The 19,841-nt window shown below is 39.4% G+C and overlaps 1 protein-coding gene across 2 annotated transcripts in view; it reads right to left on the bottom strand.

Annotated features, from left to right (window-relative positions):
- SCLT1 (sodium channel and clathrin linker 1) overlaps window positions 1–19,841 on the bottom strand; it is a 108,945-nt gene that overhangs the window by 19,336 nt on the left and 69,768 nt on the right. For both annotated transcript variants that reach the window (XM_054717731.1, XM_054717732.1), the window contains exons 15-18: window positions 16,464–16,538; window positions 14,400–14,545; window positions 12,410–12,602; window positions 6,905–7,101 (exon numbers count right to left, since the gene is read on the bottom strand). In XM_054717731.1, coding sequence (XP_054573706.1) covers window positions 6,905–7,101; window positions 12,410–12,602; window positions 14,400–14,545; window positions 16,464–16,538 — 611 coding nt within the window. The remainder of the gene's footprint in view (window positions 1–6,904; window positions 7,102–12,409; window positions 12,603–14,399; window positions 14,546–16,463; window positions 16,539–19,841) is intronic.

The raw sequence follows: 19,841 nt of genomic DNA, 5'->3' as shown, positions 1-19,841 counted from the left end.
AAATATGTGGTGATGAGTGAATGGAGTGCAGACTAGGAGTTGTAAAGGGCCAGCACGTTTGGTTTATTGGGGAGGTTGTTCAGTGTGGCTGGAACACAAGGTAAACAGGCAGACTGCTGGTAATAAATAAGGTGAAGGAAAGATTGTAGGAAACCTACAGGCGACAATAAAACAGAAGCCGCTAAGTAGACAGGGCAAGGATCGGATTTGCTTTTTTAGGAAAATAATTCTGACAGCAGTATGAAAGGTGGAGTGGAAAAACAAAACAAAACAAAGCAGAGTGAAGGATGCTACTTTAAGAGTCCTAGTTGAGGATGTGCAGGGCCTGACCGAAGGCAAGAGCAGGTATGTTACTGCATGTTTACACATATGCAAGCGTTTCCATGGGATAAATGCTGCACCTGAGATTGCAAAAGGGTCTGCACAGACTCAGTCTTATTAGATAACTCTCCTAAAAAGGATTCACCAGTTCCCACCAATACCATACACCGATTCCTGTTTTCCCATGTGCTTTTAGGCACTGCATGTTAACCATCTTTTACATTTTTGCCAACTTGCTAGGTAAAATTATTGCTTAAATTTGCATTTCTTTAGTGAACAGCGTGGCTGAACCTGATTTGTGTTGTTTAATGGAGCTTTGCTTCTGTGAGCTGCCAGTTCACATACTTTGTCCCTCATTCTATTAGGTTGATAATCTTTTTCTTAATTATTGAAATCTTGGTGGATTCTTCATATGAATCCTTTGTTTTATTTTTTGACATCTGTCTTTTATCTTTTTTTGGTATGTTCATATAGAATTTTTATTTTTCGTTAAATCAATATTTTTCATTTTTAGATTCTGGGTTTTGTGTTTTGATTAGAAAAACTGTTATATTCCAAGATAATAAAAGAAGTCATTTCTTTTAATACCTTCTTTTTTATTTAGCTCTTTAATCCACCTGAAATTAGTTTTATGTATATGATAAGAAATATTCTAAATGTTTTAAAACATCATGTTTTCAACAGTGATTTAAAATGCCATATTATCATGAGCAAAATTTCCAATTTTACATGGTCTTTTTTTCTGTATTCTACTCAGATGATCTATCCTGTGCATTACCGCCACATAGCTTTACCTATTTGTTATTGGCAGGACAAATGTCTCTCATTTTTACATTTAATCTATAAAAACAATGTATCATTCAAGTAAGATTAGTACAGCTATATTACAGTTACAGATGTTATACATTAACAAGCAACTATTAACCCTTTGCACTCGCTTGCTTTTTTCTCGATTCCTTTATTCTACTCGGGATTTAATTTTTTAAATACCCCAGATTTTACAAAGCACGGCAGTAGAATAAAAAACTGGAGTTTCTTTTCATACAAACTTATTTATTTGGATTTTTTTATATTTCAAATTATTGATACATTCAAAGAGTAATTTTAATCTCGACATCCAAGTGCAAAAGGTTAATACTGTCCCCTCTTGAAAGCTCAAAATTCTCTGCATTACATAGATCCTATATAATAAAAGCCTAATATGCTAAGTGTCCGGTAGTCTGTTCAACCAATCAAAGTGTAATATGCTAATGATATGCTAAGGCCACTCAACCGCTAGCTATGACGTGCACTGACCATCGGGGGTAGACAGTTGACCAGTCGAACAGTTGCTATGATGTGCACTGACCACCGGGGGCAGAAGGTCGACCAGTCACTATGATGTGCACTGACCACTGGGGGCAGACAGTTGACCAGTCGACCAGTTGCTATGATGTGCATGACCACTAGGGGACAGATGTTCCGACCGGTAGGTTAGCTTGCTTCTGGGGTCCGGCCAATCAGGACTGAGCAAGATGGGCTGGACATTCCCTGGAACCCTCCCGTGGTCTCTCCCCAGTTGGTCAACCTCCCGCATCCCTCCCTGGCCCCAATCATGCACCGGTGGGGTCCCTTGGCCTGGCCTGAGCTCTCTTTCAATCCAGGCTGAGGGACCCCTCTGAGTGCATGAATTTCGTGCACCAGGCCTCTGGTTTCAAAATAGAAGAGTAACCGAGAGGGAATGATTATAAATGAATAAAATTTTACAAATGAAAGCAAACTTCAAACTGAAAGAAGATACCAGAGGAACTCACATTTTTAAAAAGCTTCTGATACTTACATGACAAACTTCCTTCTATGGAAAGATGATTTTATTTAATTAATGTGAGTTATGTGTCATTATGGCTATACTTACTTTTTGGTAGATCTTAAGAAATCACAGGTACCTGATAATCATATTTATTTGTCACTTGTCAGGAGGAACAGAAGTTTTCTAAGGCAGAAAAACCAGTCCCTAGAGGACTCTAGCATCTTAGGGGTGCTGTGGCTATGCTGGCATTTGGTTTTGTCTCTAATGCTCTTGAACTATAGTAAGTAGGTAGACACATGGAAGTCAAGAACATGGCCAATGTATAAGTATTTGTTAGGAAGTAAAGAGGACATATTTCAGGGGAAAGCTTTAATGCATATGGCATGGTAATGGTGTGCTGGCAATGGATGCTGGGACGTAACCTGAAAAAGCTCATTGTCAACAGTGATGAATAAATACATTTTGTATGAATAGTAGAATGCTTGAACGGGTGGCATATACACAGAAATCCTCATGGGAAAGTCAAATGCATCAAATGAGCCATTTGATTTTTAAATGTATTGCTCTGTAGTTTATGTTGTAATTTATTATTAATAAAAGACATAATTGGTTGAAGACTTGAATTGTATCGCTTAATCAGCCTAAAACAAAACTGTTTCTGAGGAAAACAAGTGAACCCTTCCCCAAAGACACAGAAAGACTATCTAGCAGTTAGCCTGGAGAGTTCTTGGAATAATCACATTGCTAGTACTCGTATGGAAGCTGTCCTAAATATATCCAGTGGAGAGCAACACATTCGTAACATATTTTTTTCCACTGGAATAAACATCAATTTCTACTTCAAAATTAAAAATTATAGCTGCCATGTAATTCTGTTTATGACCAATAGGTGAGGGATAGGGAAAATACTTTGATAGATACTATTTTTATTGTAGCAAGATTTTTGGCTTGATTTCATATATATCCCTCAGTATTATTTATGTCTCCAAAGAGGATACAATTCACATATATAAATCTTGCCTAAAATCTAGTGCTTTCTAGAATTAGTAATGCTTTTTTGTACAATTAAAAATGAAATAAGCACATAAACTTCTCATATACATATCCCATGCATTATAATATGGTTTGCTTGAAATACAACAATCTCTTTGCAATTATAAAGGCTATTCCCTAAGCCCTGGTTTTACTGTTTCCTTCCTAAATATTTTACATGTCAGACATGGAGTTAACACTGTATATGTATCATATAAATAAAGCCTTATAGTAACACATGGGATTACAGGTAAGTGTAAAGTGTTGGGGCTGGGTGGGATTCAAATTCAGGCTTGATCGCCTCCTGAGTTAGTGCTCTTCTCTCTAACTGCTGTGTTGCCTACTTACATGCTAGAAATATATTATATATTTTTCTCAATACTGTGTAATATATAATCCCTTTATGAAAGGAAACAAGTCTTAATGCAAACTCTTGTGAAAATATTTTCTATTTTGAAAGTAAACATTTTCGTTTTGTCATGCGGAGCATACCAACATGCTTTTAGGGACCTAGCAGAGACATCAGGAAGTCTCTCTGGAACAGTGGAGTGTCTTTCTCTTCCAACCTGGTTTAAACAACCAGCACAGGCACAGCAGGTACAGGTTAAGTATGCCGTATGAAAACCGGACTTTCCTCTGCAAAGTTCTAAATATATGCAATGGAACCCTAATTAGAATATAATGCTTTCTCATATTAAAAAAATTATTACATAACCAAGAAAGATTTAACTTAAGCCCAATTATTCCTTTTCAAAAAGATTTCTAAAGAAAATGACTAAATCTAAAATTTTCAAAGCATGTAAGATGTGTAACCTATTTATTTTTTATAAACAATTTAGTTTTAAGTAATCTTCCTCAACCTATTCAACCTACCAAAAATGCCATGGAACAAGGGGGCTTTTAAAATTTAATAAGAAGAGTGTTCTAATCCCTGGAACAAAGACTGGATTGTCAAACACACAGAAGAGGCGATGGCTGGAAAAATCTGGTTCTTTTTCTCTTGTCTTTAATAAGAGCATTCAAAGAAGGATTCTTTCCCTATGCGGTTATTGTGGATTTGTTAAAAACTGGGTTACACTGAACTGAAATGGCAGAAGGAAAAGCAGTCACAATAATTAGTATCCATATGAATTTGAAGAGATAAGATCATGATAAAAACTAAAAATTAGGATACTGAAAAGATCTCAAAGATAGTCAAGGACTAGAGATTCAGGGACAGTAAGGCAATTGAAACATGAATCCTATATAATAAAACCCTAACATGCAAATCGACCGAACGGTGGAACGACCGGCTGCTAAGATGAGCACTGACCACAAGGGGGCAGACGCTTAATGCAAGAGCTGCCCCCTGGTGGTCAGTGTGCTCCCACAGGGGGAGCACCACTCAGCCAGAAGCCAGGTTCATGGCTGGCGAGCGCAAGGCGGGCAGTAAGGAGCGAGGGGTCCCAGACTGCGAGAGGGCACAGGCCAGGCTAAGGGACCCCCCACAAGTGCACAAATTTCGTGCACCGGGCCTAGAATAAAAATATGAGTACACACTATTTCTAATAATATATAATATTTGCATGAGGCTTAGAGATGATAAATTGATGCTTGGAAAAATTAAGTGGTTTATATGTAATCACACATTTGTGGAGCAGACCCTGGATTGGAAGCTACAATTATAGCTTTTTTCAAATTGTATTTATTGGGGTGACACTGGTTCGCAAAACTATGCAGGTTTCAATTGTACAACTCAACAACACATCATCTGCACAGTGCACCATGTGCCCATCATCCCAAGCAGTCTCTTTCCGTCCTCATTCTCCCCCACTGCCCACCTCCACTTCCACCGCACCCCCCTCTTTCCCTCTAGCTACCACCACACTGTTGTCTGTGTGTGTGTGTGTGTGTGTGTGTGTGTGTGTGTGTGTGTGTATGTATTTCTTTGCTTAATCCCTTCACTTTCTTTCATCCAGCCCCTCATCCCCCCTCCCCTTTGACAGCTGTCAGTCTGTCCCATGTATCTATGCCTCTGCTTCTATTTTGTCAGTTTGTCAGTTTATTCTGTTCATTAGACTCCTTTTTATATACCCTAACTGATTCCTGTGTGAAGGTCTTAAGTGAGCTACTCATACTGTGGAGAAAAATTTTAGGTCTTTAAAATTGTTATTTCAATAGTTTACTGTTTAAGGCTGTTGATAAATATATGATTCTAAAGCTTATGTTTTTCGGTATTTAAAGGCTGTCAAATTAAGAGTTATGCATAAAAGATGGAGACTATTTTAGGAAGACATATACAGTATTCTAAGATTCTATGTAAACTGAAAATAAACATAATGCCTTCAGTTATGTGTCAAATGGATAATTTGAAAAGTTTATATTACTTCTACTTAATAAGCTTTAAGAAAAATGTAAGTTCTTAGCAATGACATACAGAGTAAATTCAAATTCATAGATTGGCAAAAAAAATAATTCACTAAAATTAGAGATCAAATTGTTAAAAAAAAGGTGTACAACCAGAACTAGGGTACAAAGTGTTTCTTGACTACTTAGGCTCGGCAGGCTTTTCTGTCTATGTGAGCTGCTGTGCATTGTCCCTGACTCCCTCTGTCTTGTGCCCAACCCCAGGCTTCCCCTGTGGAGCTCTGTGTGGTGTGCTGTGTTCACCCTGGGAACCTGGAGTACAGAAACTGTAAAACTGTCTGGTTTCTCTCTCTTTTGGTTTTCCTCTGGTCTCACTAATTTTACTCAAGGAAGTTGTGTAAAAACACAAAGGTATAACAGCATATTTCTTGTTAAGAAATAACATTAAAACCAACTGCTAATGTTTCTTAATTAGAAGTAATATGTTGTGTAATAAGTACAACATTAATTCTAATGACCCCAATATTAATTCCCTGCAATAGTTCCAATTGATTTATTTTGAAGCTACAGTTGATTTCTGCTTCCAGAATGCTGTAACTGACCACAGATGCATGTACAGTCCATATAAGGAAAAAGTTACCCAAAGCCTAGCTTTCACCAATATATATTATCATGAAATATATATTTCACCAATATATACTATGCCAAATGAGGTGGGATATTTTTAAAGAGTATGTTTGGATCCACTAAAGGTATATTAGGTTATTCAGATTAATCAATTCATTAAAAACTTCAATACTTCAAAAGTGTTAAAGAGATGAAAACACAGCAAAAAGTGCTGAGGCAATTTTTGAACAAAAGCTTATAATGAGAAAAAGCAGCAGAATATTGGAGCATCAATGATTCCTGTGCTATGGAAAACATTTACAACTCCCCACATTTAGTTCTGGTCTGTTGAACATTTAAGTCTGATCATATCACTTTGCTCAAAGCCTCTATAGCATCTCATCTCACTCAGCATCGAAGCTCATGTTTCTTCTGGGCAGGGGCCAGTAAACATCTTCTTAAAGGGCTAGAGAGCAAATATTTTAGACTTTGCAGGGCAAATGGATTCTGTTGCAACTATAGAACATCACTATGTTAAATCTATATGCAAATAGTATTAAGATTCTAAATGGCCATATCCAACAAAAATCAAACTTTATGGAATATGCATAAAATTTATAAAAATACACTATATCAGTTTTGGTTTATAATGCTCAATATTTTTTATAGTGGTTCAATAAACATTTGATGAATAAAACATAAATATAAGGTCCAGAATTATACACTTTTATAAAAATACTATGGCACAGACCTTACACTAATGGTTAATTTCTTCTTTAAAATGTATGAGACAATTAACAGTGGACTTACTTCAGATTACTAATCCTCATTTCAGAACTTTCAGTAAGTCTCTTCGTTTCTTCTTTCCACCTATTGGCCGCCTTCTGCTGAGTTGCTAAGAGATGCCTCAGTTCAACAGTGGAGTTGCGGTTACTATCTTCCATCTCTCTCAGCTGAACTTCAAACCCGTGCTCTTTTACAGAAAATTCATGTTCCATTGCACTGATCTAGGGAATAAAATGCACACAGTGTCTTCTCTTTCTTTCCCATTATTCTAAGGGATACACTGACCACTGACACCCAAAAGGAATATTCATTGTGTTGTCTGTACACGTAAATTTTTTTATGGGAAATCCACATAAAAGTTAAGTTTACAATTGTTTTTTTTCACCACTGAGGACTCATCCTGTATGACAGTAAAATTTAGCGAAACCAGAATTATGATGGACCACAATTTTTTTGTGGCACTTTCCCCAACACCTTAAAATGCTAGTAGAAAAAAGTATCTTACCTAATAGACAAACATGCTAATTGACTGTACCTTCATGACGCCCACAGTGAATCAGGAGTGAGTATGCAAATTAACCCAACAAAGATGGTGGTTAATTTGCATACGTGGCCTCCAAGTGGCCGGGGCGGGGTGGGATACTTGCGTCATCGCCATGGCAATGATGCAGGCGTTCCGCCCCACCCCCAGCTGCTATGGGCTTCTGAGCAGCATAGGAAGGTGGAAAGGCGGCTCCAGCCAGAGCAAAAGCGGTGCCGGCAGGCAGGGAAAGGAAGGCCCATTCTGGCACTAATCTTCATGCATCGGGCTTCTAGTCCTACCTAATAAAATGGTAATATGTAAATTACCATCACTCCGCTACGCCCACAATTGGGCCAGAGGGAGGCGCAGGGGGCAGGACTCGGGGTGGCCGGGGTAGCTGATTGGGCTGGCAGGATGCTGAGCTCGCGTCACCAGTGGCGGCACGAGCTCAGCGTCTGCACCATGGCTGTGCTGCGAAACAGAAGGGGCCTCTGGGGCAGCGAGCTCACGTCCCGCTGCGGACCATCAAAAGCGGGGGAGCTGGGTGCCTGTCTGCTCCGGCACCAGGCCTTTCAGAAGCCTCCGCTGAGCCGGAGGCTTCTGAAAGGCCTGGTGCACCAGTGGACAGGCACCCACCTCCACCACGATCGAAAGCGAAAGCGTGTAGGGAACCCTACACGTGCATGATTCAATTATGCACTGGGCCTCTAGTATTCTATAATCTAAAACTGCTCTCATCATTTACTATTACTTCTGTTGCCATAATCCATGGGAAATGTTCAGGCTCTCAGTCATTAAGAGTTAGGTTTTTACTCATGCCATTAAAAAAATGTTTACTGGTGTATTATAAAGGCTACAACTCCGGAACAGCAGATGGAAGAGATATACAGGGCAAGGTTGGGATGTAGGGGCTGTGAGCTTCCAGGCCCTGTCCAAGTACACACCCTAACCCCCTGACATGTTTACCAACTCAGGAGCTCCTCCAGTCACTTTAGATTAATATACTAAACTTCAGATTGTCTTTCAAAGGGCTTTATGAAGTCACAGAATCCTATATAATAAAAGCCTAGGTGGCATCGCGCAACATTGGCACAAGATGGCTGCCACGACATCATCACAAGATGGCCACCCTCACATCATCACAAAATGGCCACCACAAGATGGCCAGCAGGAGAGGGTAGTTGGGGGGGACCAAGCTTGTAGGGGAGGGCAGTTAGAGGGTGACCAGGCTGGCAGGGGAGGGTAGTTGGGGGCCATCAGGCTGGCAGGGGAGGGCAGTTGGGGGCAGGATCAAGCTAGTAGGGGAGGGCAGTTGGGGGTGACCAGGCTGGCAGAGGAGGGCAGTTGGGAGCGAGATCAGGCCAGCAGGGGAGGGCAGTTGGGGGGCGATCAGGCTGGCAGGGGAGCAGTTAGGCATTAATCAGGCACGCAGGCAAGAGAGTGGTTAGGAGCCATTAGGAGCCAGCAGTCCTGGATTGTGAGAGGGTTCAGGCCGGGTTGAGGGACCCCTCCCCCCCCGGTGCACAAATTTCATGCACCAGGCCTCTAATATTATATATGGGAGATCTTTCACCATTTCAAAAAGACTATAATAATGATTTTGAGACTCCCATATGGAAATAAGTTCAGTTCATTTCTAGGTAGTGCATGTCATAGTAAACACATCTTATGAACACACAAATAAATACTGTTGGGATACCCTAGTGGTTTTCTCAGCTGGGATCCAGGGAGAGAATGAAGCCTCAGTGCCCTAAAGCATGTAATGAAGTGCCTCCTCCTGGTGCATCTAGAATGAAACTACCTATGACCATCCTTGCGGCAACTGAGAAATGGGCACTACAACAATTTCCTTGGTGTACTCTCAGGACATCTTTATATTGCTACACTAAAGAAATATTATAAAGAATACCTAACTTTGTGATATTTTCAAGTATTGGGCTTTAAAATGGTCATAGCTGGCATGGCTTCTAGTAATTCATTAAATATGGCTACTTCCAAACTCAAAAAAGAATGAACAAAGAACCCAACTTTACCAATTCAAAAAACACCAAAGGAAACCCAACGACAGCAAAATCTCTGGCTCATGGGGAAAAACTGCAAACTGTCTTCACTGCCCCTGCTAAATGCAACATGCTTCCTAAGACTCTTAAGTCTGCTTTCTCAAAGAGTACACAAGTAGAAATATAAGACTTTATGAATGCAGGCACTAGAAAACAATACTGATTTCTTAATTTTGTATTGCATTACTATTGGGCAAGCATCCTGAGGCTCTGTTACTCCTGCTTTTTAATACTTTTTCAATTATTAGAGGCTGAAAATTTAGATTTGAATATGCTCCTCCTCCTTCCCTGCCTCAATCTCCACCTTCTCTGGAGAAGCCTTGGTTCTGGTATCTTATGTGGAATTGTCTATTTCTCTTTCTCTCTCACACACACTAAAAATGATCTATGCATATTTATATACACACACATATATATATAGTTTTAGAATTCTGCCTATCAAGTTAACTCCCCATTGCCACCTGGAAAATCTATTTGTGACAAGCCTTGCTTTAAGTCCTTCATGATAACCTGGTCCGTGCCTACTTCTACTAGTACAAGCTTGTACTATGCCACCTTCCCCTTCTTCCTTCATTTCTGCCACAATGTCTTCTCATTCTTGGGTCCTTTTGACATGTTCTCTTTGCTTGGAATAATCTTTCCCCTTCTGCTCCATCTTGGTTATTTCTATCCAACTTTTAGAATTCAGACCAATTATTGCTTCTACAGGCTAATTCTCTATCTATCCAGACAAAGTTAGGTCCCTCTCTATAAGTTCTCACAGTGTCCTATTGCATTTCCTAAAAAGTCCGTAAGTTTGCCCAACTCCATGCACATTTCAAGGTTTTAAGCGTGGGGACCATGTCTTTTTTGTTTGCTTTTACATCTTTAGGACCTGAAACATAGTCAAGTCGTCAAAACACAGCTGTGGATTGAACAAATGATGGCTTTTTGGTGTCAAAATTCAGTCTTTAAACAAACCTCAGGCCCCTTATTGGATGCAATTCCGAATGTTAAACTGGATAGGTTTGCAGTGATATCGAAAGGCCAATGGCTACAACAATTGGGCCTCCTGTAACGAAAGTCCCACAAATGATGGACTTCAGAATGTTGAGTAGGAAAAGAGGACTTAGGGTCTCCCTCCCATCTTCTTTTGTGCCCTTCATTCCAGAGAACATTAGCACTCTCGTTGGGTAAGTAGCCAGGATTATTTGGTATAGAATGTATGTCTGTCCAATTTTAAAAGATACTGTCAAATGGTGGTTATACCAATTTACATTCCGAAAAGCATCATATGAAAGTTCCAGCTGCTTTACAACTTTGTCATCACTTGATACTGTTAGTTTTTAAAATTTATCCATTCTGGTGGGTATGTAGTGGCACTTGCACCATAGTTTTAACTACATTTCCCTAATAAGTAATGAAATTGAACATTTTTTCATATGTGCTCTTTTTATAAAGTACCTATTTAAGTCTTGCCTATTTATGGAAATGGTATGTCTGTTATTTCCTTATTAAGTAACTTTTTTTTTATTAATAATTTCCTTATTAATTGGTAATAGTTTTTATAGTTTGAATATGAGCCCCCTTTTTTGATTGTATATATTATACTTTCTTTTACTTTTTATTCTCTTGATGTCTTCTGATGTCATTCATTAATTTTAGTAAAATTCAATTCATCTGTGTTTCCATTATGATTATTGTTTTTTGTGTTCTGTTTAAGAAATTCTTTCTTACTCAAGGACATGAAGATTTTCTCCTTGAAGCTCCACTGTTTTATATGTTCATTTAGGTCTACAACTCAAATCATTTTGCATGGTGGTGTGATATGAGTCAAGGTTTATTTTTAAAATATGGACCCAACTGATCTAGCATCATTTATGGTAAAGATAAGTCTTTCCCTATTGAATTGCAGTGGTGCCTTTATTATAAATGAGGTGATTATGAAAAATTGGTTTGTTCCTGGACTCTATTTTGTTTCACTGATCAAATTGATTATTTTTATGTTGATTACACATTTTTAATTACTATAGCTTTATATAAAGTCTTCATATCTTGTAGAACAATTCTTCCCTTATTGTTCAAAGATTCCCCACTGACTAAAGTATAAAGTACAAAGTTCTTTGTAGGAGACATAAGGCTCTCTTTTTCAGAATTCAAGCTTTTACCAGTAACCAGTGTTAATACTTAGAAAAAGAGGCATTCAATAAACGTCGATATTAATTTGGTTGAAATGTGACTTTATGAGTCCTCAAAGTAACAAAAAACGAAGTGAAACACTAGCATTATCACCCCGTATCCCTACTATGAAACTAGAAGATACAGATCATTAATGATACAGAGTTAATGCCACTTCTACAAAAAAATGGGAAAGGCAAGCAACATGTTGGCGGTGATACGTGTGCCCCTTAAAAGTCCCTTAAACAGGTTATCATGTTCCTATTGCCAAAGCATGTGAACATTAAAGAAGGAGAAATGAGAGAGAAAATGACGGGGACTTATTCCTGGAGGAGAGTTCCTCCCTCGCCTTCTTCCGAGTGGAATTTTTAGACTACCTAGGAGTGATTGTCAGAACACTCTGAGGTAGCATCCTCTGTACAGCCAGTTTTAGAGGTCAATTTTCAAGAGGCTATTACAGAGGGAGAAGAGAGGTAGCCTATAAAGTTATCTAATCTATAGTTTTGCTAGCATTGCTTAAATTGCTTTGGCAGGAATCTTAGTATACTTCACGGTTGGAAAATAATTTTGTGTGTGTGGACAGTGAAAGCAATCATTTTCAAGTATGCTTGCCAAGTTCTACACCACAGAAAGGCCGGTTAACGCTCTGCATTATGATTTAGTGCTATCTGATGAGAAGGCAAAAAAAAAAAAAAAAGGGCCTTAAAAATGTTTTACAAGGTCTCTAAATATCCTCTACATTCTGCTTTTCACAAGTCCATATTTAACTCTGACTACTATTGAAAATACCTTTAATTTTGCTTTTTTTTGAGCCTCGAGAACCATCTTTCTTAAATCCTCAGTCTCCTTCTGTAACTGTTCATTTTCTTGCTGAAGTTTTAGCCTTTGTTCACTGACGGAGCCACAGTTCTCTCTTTCAGAATCCAGGACATTTTGAAGTTTCTGAATCATTTCTTGGCAACGTGATATCTCTTCTGAGGAACTGATTAAAAAAGGAAACAAAAGAAACTTAAACTTAATGATAGGTAATGGATGTCAAGAAATCTGTCTATATTTCATACATAGAGTTCGTTTTATTTGTTCTGGGCCATTTGTCTTCACCGTACAACTTAACCGCATGGTGTCAGAATTCTATGTTATGCCAGGAAAGCACATTCAATTTAGTTATCTTAACAAAGAATAGACTAACATTGAGAATCAGTGTGTAAAGAAGACTTCGAGAGGGCAAACTGAAGCTAATGGTATGAAAGGTGAAATAGGTAACAAAACTTTATTTCATCAAGCAACCCCCATAGAAAGACATTAGCTGGCCATATTAGCCAATTATAATAAGACCTATTTCATATTTCAAATTTTTAAAAATGATAAAATACTATTAAATCTTTTCTTTCTGAAGAAATTAGTCTTCAAAAATAATTGTGAACAAAAATATCTATTTGGTGCTAAAGTTTGTTTTTTTAACACAAGATGTAATCATATCTAATAAAAGATTAATATGCAAATTGACCATCACTCCAAGAAACAAGATGGCTGCCCCCATGTGGACACAAGATGGCCACCACAAGATGGCCTGCAGAGGAGGGCAGTTGTGGGCAGTTAGGGGTGACTGGGCCAGCAGGGAGGGCAGTTGGGGGTGATCAGGCTGGCAGAGGAGGGCAGTTGGGGGGGGCAGGCCTGCAGAAGAGGGCAGTTGGGAGGGACCAGGCCTGCAGGGGAGGGCAGTTTGGGGGGACCAGGCCACAGGGGAGGGCAGTTGTGGGCAATCTGGCAAGCAGGGAGGGCAGTTAGGGGTGACCGGGCTGGCAGAGGAGGGCAGTTGGGGGAGACCAGGTGAGCAGGGGAGCGCAGTTGGGGGGAGGACCAGGACTGCAGGGGAGGGCAGTTGGGGGTGGGGCCAGGCCTTCAGGGGAGAGCAGTTGGGGGGGACCCAGGCCTGCAGGGGAGGGCAGATGGGGGGGGACCAGGCCAGCAGTGGAGGGCAGTTGGGGCGGGGGGACCAGGCCTGCAGTGGAGGACAGTTGTGGGTGATTAGGCCAGCAGGGAGGGCAGTTAGGGGTGATTGGGCCAGCAGAGGAAGGCAGTTAGGGGGTTCCCATGTCTGCAGGGTAGGGCAGTTGTGGGGAACCAGGCCAGCAGGGAAGGGCAGTTGGGGGGGGGGGACCAGGCCTGCAGGGTAGGGAAGTTGGGGGGGACCAGGCTTGCAGGGGAGGACAGTTGGGGTGGGGGGACCCAGGCCTGCAGGGGAGGGCAGTTGGGGTGGGGGGGACCAGGCCTGCAGGGGAGGGCAGTTGGGGGGGGCAGGCCTGCAGGGGAGGGCAGTTAGGGGTGACCAGGCCAGCAGGGGAGGGCAGTTAGGGGTGACCAGGCCATCAGGGGAGGGCAGTTGGAGGCTACCAGGCCTGCAGGGGAGGACAGTTAGGGGTGACCAGACTGGCAGGGGAGTGGTTAGGGGGTGATCAGGCTGGCAGGGAGAAACGGTTAGGGGTAATCAGGCAGAGGCAGGTGAGCAGTTGGGAGCCAGCAGTCCTGGATTGTGAGAAGGATGTCCAACTTCCCGTTTAGGATCGGGCCTAAACGGGTGGTCGGACACCCCTCAAGGGGTCCCAGATTGGAGAGGAGTGCAGGCTGGGCTGAGGGACATCCTCCCGCCCCCATGTGCATGAATTTCATGCACTGGACCTCTAGTTAATTATTAATCCTATAAAGAAAGTAAAGGATCTGTCAAAAACTGTTTGCTATCTGAAAATGTTATCACAGAAAATTCTAAAGAGTATCTTACTTTATTTCAAATTGTTTTAGTTTATTTTCTGCTGTCTTAAGTCTTAGCTGAAGATCATCTTTTGAACACTCTGCAACCAGGCATCTTTGGTGCATTTCTTCCAGTTTTCTGTAATGATTTTCATTTACTTTGCCTTCACGGTAAACCTGCGGAAGACGCTCATATGTATATTACCTTATAGAGACAATGTTCTAAGAAATTATAGATTTAGAAATGGAAATCAATGATGAGAAATCAAAACCCATGATCCTGTGTTTATCTGTTTCCACTTTAATGTAGTAAAGCACATCAATAATTAAGATGGATGTTTCACATTTACAAAATACAATGCTAAAAACTGACAAAATAATGACTGCTTCTTTTTTGAAATGATTCATGCTCATTGTAAATTATTCCAATAGTTTTAATATTTTAAAAAGAAATGTAAAATAGCTGAAGTAAAAAAAAAGTGCTCTAGATGTCACCCTTAAGAGGTAACTGCTTTGATTCTTTGGTGAAGATCCTAGAAGTCAATTATTTAAATTTTCAAATACAAATATATGCTATGTGCAATGAGCAGAACTATCTGAAAGTGACTACAAAATGCCCCTCTGTGTTAACTAGACAATGATCTAGCTGGAATGGGGGTCCCCCCTTGCCTAGCAGGAATGATTGTACCCAAGCTCAGCTTCCTATGAGACTGGCCTTCTCCCACAACATACTATATAAAAAAAGCCTAATATGCAAATCGACTGAAGAGCGGAATGATCAGCGGAATGACCGGTCACTTTTGATGAGCACTGACCACCAGGGGGCAGACACTGAATGCAGGAGCTGCCCCCAGACCCCAGGCCAGACAAGGTGGGTGCCAGCAGGGACCCCCAGATTGCCCCGCTGGTCACTCCACAGATCGGCCCTGATTGCCAGCTAGGCCTAGGGAGGGACCCTACCCATGCATGAATTTCATGCACCAGGCCTCTAGTAGAGGCTATAACACCTCCTAGAACTGTAAGGTCTAGGCAGCTCACATTTTCACACAAATCCTATACAGCCACCCTTCAAATCCAGACTCCCTGGACAGGTAACCCGTGTCTTCTCCCACTGACAAGATGCTTTGTTGCTCCCGCTCTATAAAAAAGACAGAATATCAGCACAATGTCCTGCTACCAAAATGCTGACTCATACTGCAATGTAGCAGGGGGCTTTAGCACACTTGTCTGTGGACAGTGGGAGAACCTGTTGCCTTTAGCCTTTTAAGTTTTACATTTCTCCAATACAGCCTATTCCTTAACCTATGCTATGTGATGTTAAAAATTCACCCCAAGCCCTGATCACAATTTAAATGGTACATATATGATGAAAACTGAGAAGGCATTAACCATGAAGGAGAATTTATATCATGAAGGTCCTACCTCAAACAAAACATGTGTGCTTTTTTACCTAGATAAGGGATTAAAAAGATGTTTTGCTTTTTAAATTACTCTTTTATGATCCTATGTTGTTATGATCTCTTTATGTTAATGATACAAATATATCACATGCTTTTTATGCTATATAGCTCTTTGAAGAAAATCAAACTTTGACTCTATTACTGACTATTTTTTTAAACACTGGGTGTGTGCTAAATCAAATGTAGCCCCTTTCCCCCAAGGCTCTTGAAGAGAGTGGGATATTTACTGCTAATAAAAGAAAGTTATCTAAGTAAGAAAAAATGTTAACTACAGACTCCTTACAATATTTTTTCCTCAAATATCATTGGGGTAAGTGTTTTTCTTAACTATGAAATAAAAATATGCATTTTTAAAGGTAAAAATCACAACAATGTTATAATTTTCAAGTTGGCATAAAATTTAAAATGAGAAGACAGACAAAATAAAATTTACCATTGGGATGAGGTTTGAGCAAGGAATATAGCTTTTTTATAAAAATTTATACTTTCAAGTATTCCAAGCCTAAAAAAAACACTCACCAGATGAATACTTATAATATAGGGGTTGCTAGTAGATAGCGTGATGGAAGCAGACAGTAATGTTGAATATTTGCAGTTGGGTTTTAGGCAGTTATTTTTTTTCTTTTTCTTTTTACCTTTTCTAGTTCTTCTTCCACTGCTTTTTTCTCCTTAATGACTCGTTCAATTTGACCTTGTTTTTCGGTACACTCCTATAAATTCAAGTCATATTGTAAATAACTATAGTATTTGTAAATCCTTAAGAAAAATGGGAAAACATGGATAAAATGATTTGTTCATAACAGGAATGCCACATTCACCCTATCAGTAAAGCAAGGCCTTGATTAAAACAAAAACAAACTAACAAACTCCATCTTCAAAGAGCTACCTACCCCAGGATTTCAGAAATCACCCCAATACAGAATGCCAAGTTCTAAGTAAATATACCAGTCGGGTGACAGAAGTTGAGGGACAGCAAGGAGAAAAAAAACAAATGAGATCCATTTCTCATATTTTCGTTTTTCTTTTCATAAATTCTTATCATCATATTTTAAAAGAAAATACAGGACTAGGCAAAGGCACAGCACCCTGAGGATACATGTGGACTAAAAGTATGGGTATATAAATTCTAAAAGTAAAAAAATTTTTTTTTGCAGAACTTATTAACAGCCAATGCAAGGAAAACTAAAACTAAAAACAATCATCATAATGACTAGTTCTTTACAGGTATTTATTTTTATCCATTTTATTATTTTTGAGAATGGGTATGGTTATTTTCTACTAATTATATATTATGCTTTGGATGATCCTGCTTTGCTGACAGTACACTGCTAATTAATATTCAATTATCTTTATAACTCTATCATAAATTTTATCAATATATTTAAAAAATTTTTAATGAGCCTCTAAATTTTGACTGATAATTAACTCTGATTATAATAAGACCTTTAACCCTATGCTACAAATCAGATGAGTAATCTACATTAATCATATTTTATTAAGATAGACTAAGTATATCATAAATAAAACTTTAATGTTCCATATATATTCATATAGTGAGTTGCTAATCTATGAAAAAGATAGTTTTATGGTGTGAAACTTGGGATTTCCCCTATGTTCATAAATCATCCTATGTGATTTTTTTTTTAACGACACTATTTTTTAGAGATGTTTTAGATTCACAGCAAAATTGAGAAGTTACAGAGATTTCCATTATAATTCCTGCCCCCTATACATGCGTAACCTCCCCATCATCAACATCTCACACTGTAGTGGTACATTTGTTAAAATGATGAATCTGCATGGATACAACATTATCATCTAAAGTCCGTAGTTTACACAAGAATTAGCTTTTCGTGTTTTACAAGCTATGGGTTTGGATACATTTATAATGACATGTATATACCATTATAGCACCATACGTAGTAGTTGGTTTTTGTTGTTGTTAATCATCACTAGAGGATATTTTTTCTATTGATTTTTAGAGAGAGTGGAAGGGAGGGGTAGGGACAGAGAGAAACATCAATGTGAGAGACACATCAATTGGTTGATCCCTGCAAGTGCCCTTGCCTAGGGCCAGGGATTGAGCCTACAATTGAGGTACATGCCCTTGACCAGAATTGAACCTGCAAGGCTTCAGTACATGGGCCGATGCTCTAACTACTGAGTAAAACCAGCTAGGGCCAGAGCAGTTTTACTGGCCTAAAAATCCTCTATGCTATGCCTACACCTATTTACCTTCTCTCCTCAATCTCTGATAACCACTGATCTTTTTACTGTCTCCATAATTTCACCTCCAGAATGTCATATAGTTGGAATCATACAGGATGTATGTAGCCTCTTCAGATGAGGTTCTTTCACTCAGTAATCCTATATAATAAAAGGTTAATATGCAAACTGTCCCTATGGGTGGGAGTTCAACTGACTGGAAGTTAGACGTGTGCTGACCACCAGGGGGGCGGTGCAGAACATGGCTGGCGTGGGTGACATGGTGCTGGCAGTGGGTGGCAGTGGAGGCACTGCCGACCCCAATAGGCCCTGATGAGAGCAGGACCGTGGCGGGATGGTGGAACAGGTGAGTGGGCAGCGCCAGGCCAAGGTGGGTGAGAAGGGAGGTCTCAGCCGTTGGCGGCAGAAGGTAGTCGGGGAAAGGGAGGCCCTGGCTGGCAGCCAGCAGCTAGCAGCCAGCAGCCAGCAGCCGCTAGGGACCCTACCCATGCACAAATTTTGTGCACTGGGACTCTAATATGCATATAAGTTTCCTCCATGTCTTTCTATGGCTTGATAGCTCATTTCTTTTTAGTGTTAAATAATATTCCATTGTCTAGACATACCACAGTTCATTTATCCATTCACATAGTAAATGATGTCTTGATGCCTCCAAGGTTTGGAAATTATGAAAAAAGTTTCTATAAATAGTCATGTGAAGGTTTTTGTGTAGACATAAGTTTTCAACTTGTTCAGGTACATAAAGAGGAGTGAAGTTGTTGGACCATGTGTAGAGTCATCTTCAGTTTTGTAAGAAACCACCAAACTGCCTTCAACAGTGGCTGTTCCACTTTTCATTCCCACCAGCAAAGAATGAAAGTTCCTGTTGCTCCACATCTTTGCCACTGTTGGTGTTCTGGATTTTGGCCATTTCAATAAGTATATCTGGTACCTACTTGGTGTAATGAGTGGTATCACATTGTTGTTTTAATTTGCATTTTCCTGGTGGCATATGATATGGAGAAACTTCTCATAAGCTTACTTTATATCTGTTTATCTTCTTCAGTGAGATGCCTATTAAGGTCTTTGGTCCATTTTTCAATTGAATTATTTGTTTTCTTATTGTTGAATTTTAAGAGTTCTTTGTATATTCTGGATGAGAATTTTATCAGATATGTCTTTTGCAAATATTTTTTCCTAATCTATAGCCTGAGTTTCCTGAGAAAATATAAATGCTTAATTTAAACACTTTTTTTCTTTCTTTTTATTACATTTATTGGGGTGAGATATAGAATGGAATACTACTCAGCCAGAAGAAAAGATGAAATACTGCCATTTGCAATAACATGGATGGACCTTGAGAATATCATGCTAGCAAAATTAGTCAGACAGGAAAAGTTAGAAACCATATGATTTCAATCATATGTGAGATATAAAACTGAAAGCAACAAATGAACAAACAAACAAAAACTCATATTAACAGAAACACTCATAGGCAACAGTAAACACTTTCAATTACTCAGTACAGTTTTCCCAATGGAATCAACATGACATCAGATAACATTTAATATTTTTAGAAAAAGCCACTTAGCTATGAATTAGAATTGTTTCACTGTAAAGCCCAAGAAACATGTATTAAAATAACCTGAAATTATAATTTTTTTTTTTACTCTACAGTGAGTTGACAGAGCTCTGGTTGTTACACAGCTAACAGTTTGTTTGCTTTTTTTTAAATCCCTGCAGGTCTTATGTAGTACATGTTCTTTTGGGAAAATATAAGGACAAATGTTCTTGTCCTCCCAGAGTTT

The sequence above is a fragment of the Eptesicus fuscus genome, chromosome 6 (genome assembly GCF_027574615.1).
Source record: "Eptesicus fuscus isolate TK198812 chromosome 6, DD_ASM_mEF_20220401, whole genome shotgun sequence".
NCBI classification, from domain to species: domain Eukaryota; kingdom Metazoa; phylum Chordata; class Mammalia; order Chiroptera; family Vespertilionidae; genus Eptesicus; species Eptesicus fuscus.
The sequence above is the reverse complement of the archived record's forward strand: the minus strand, read 5'-3'. Positions and strand labels throughout refer to the sequence as shown.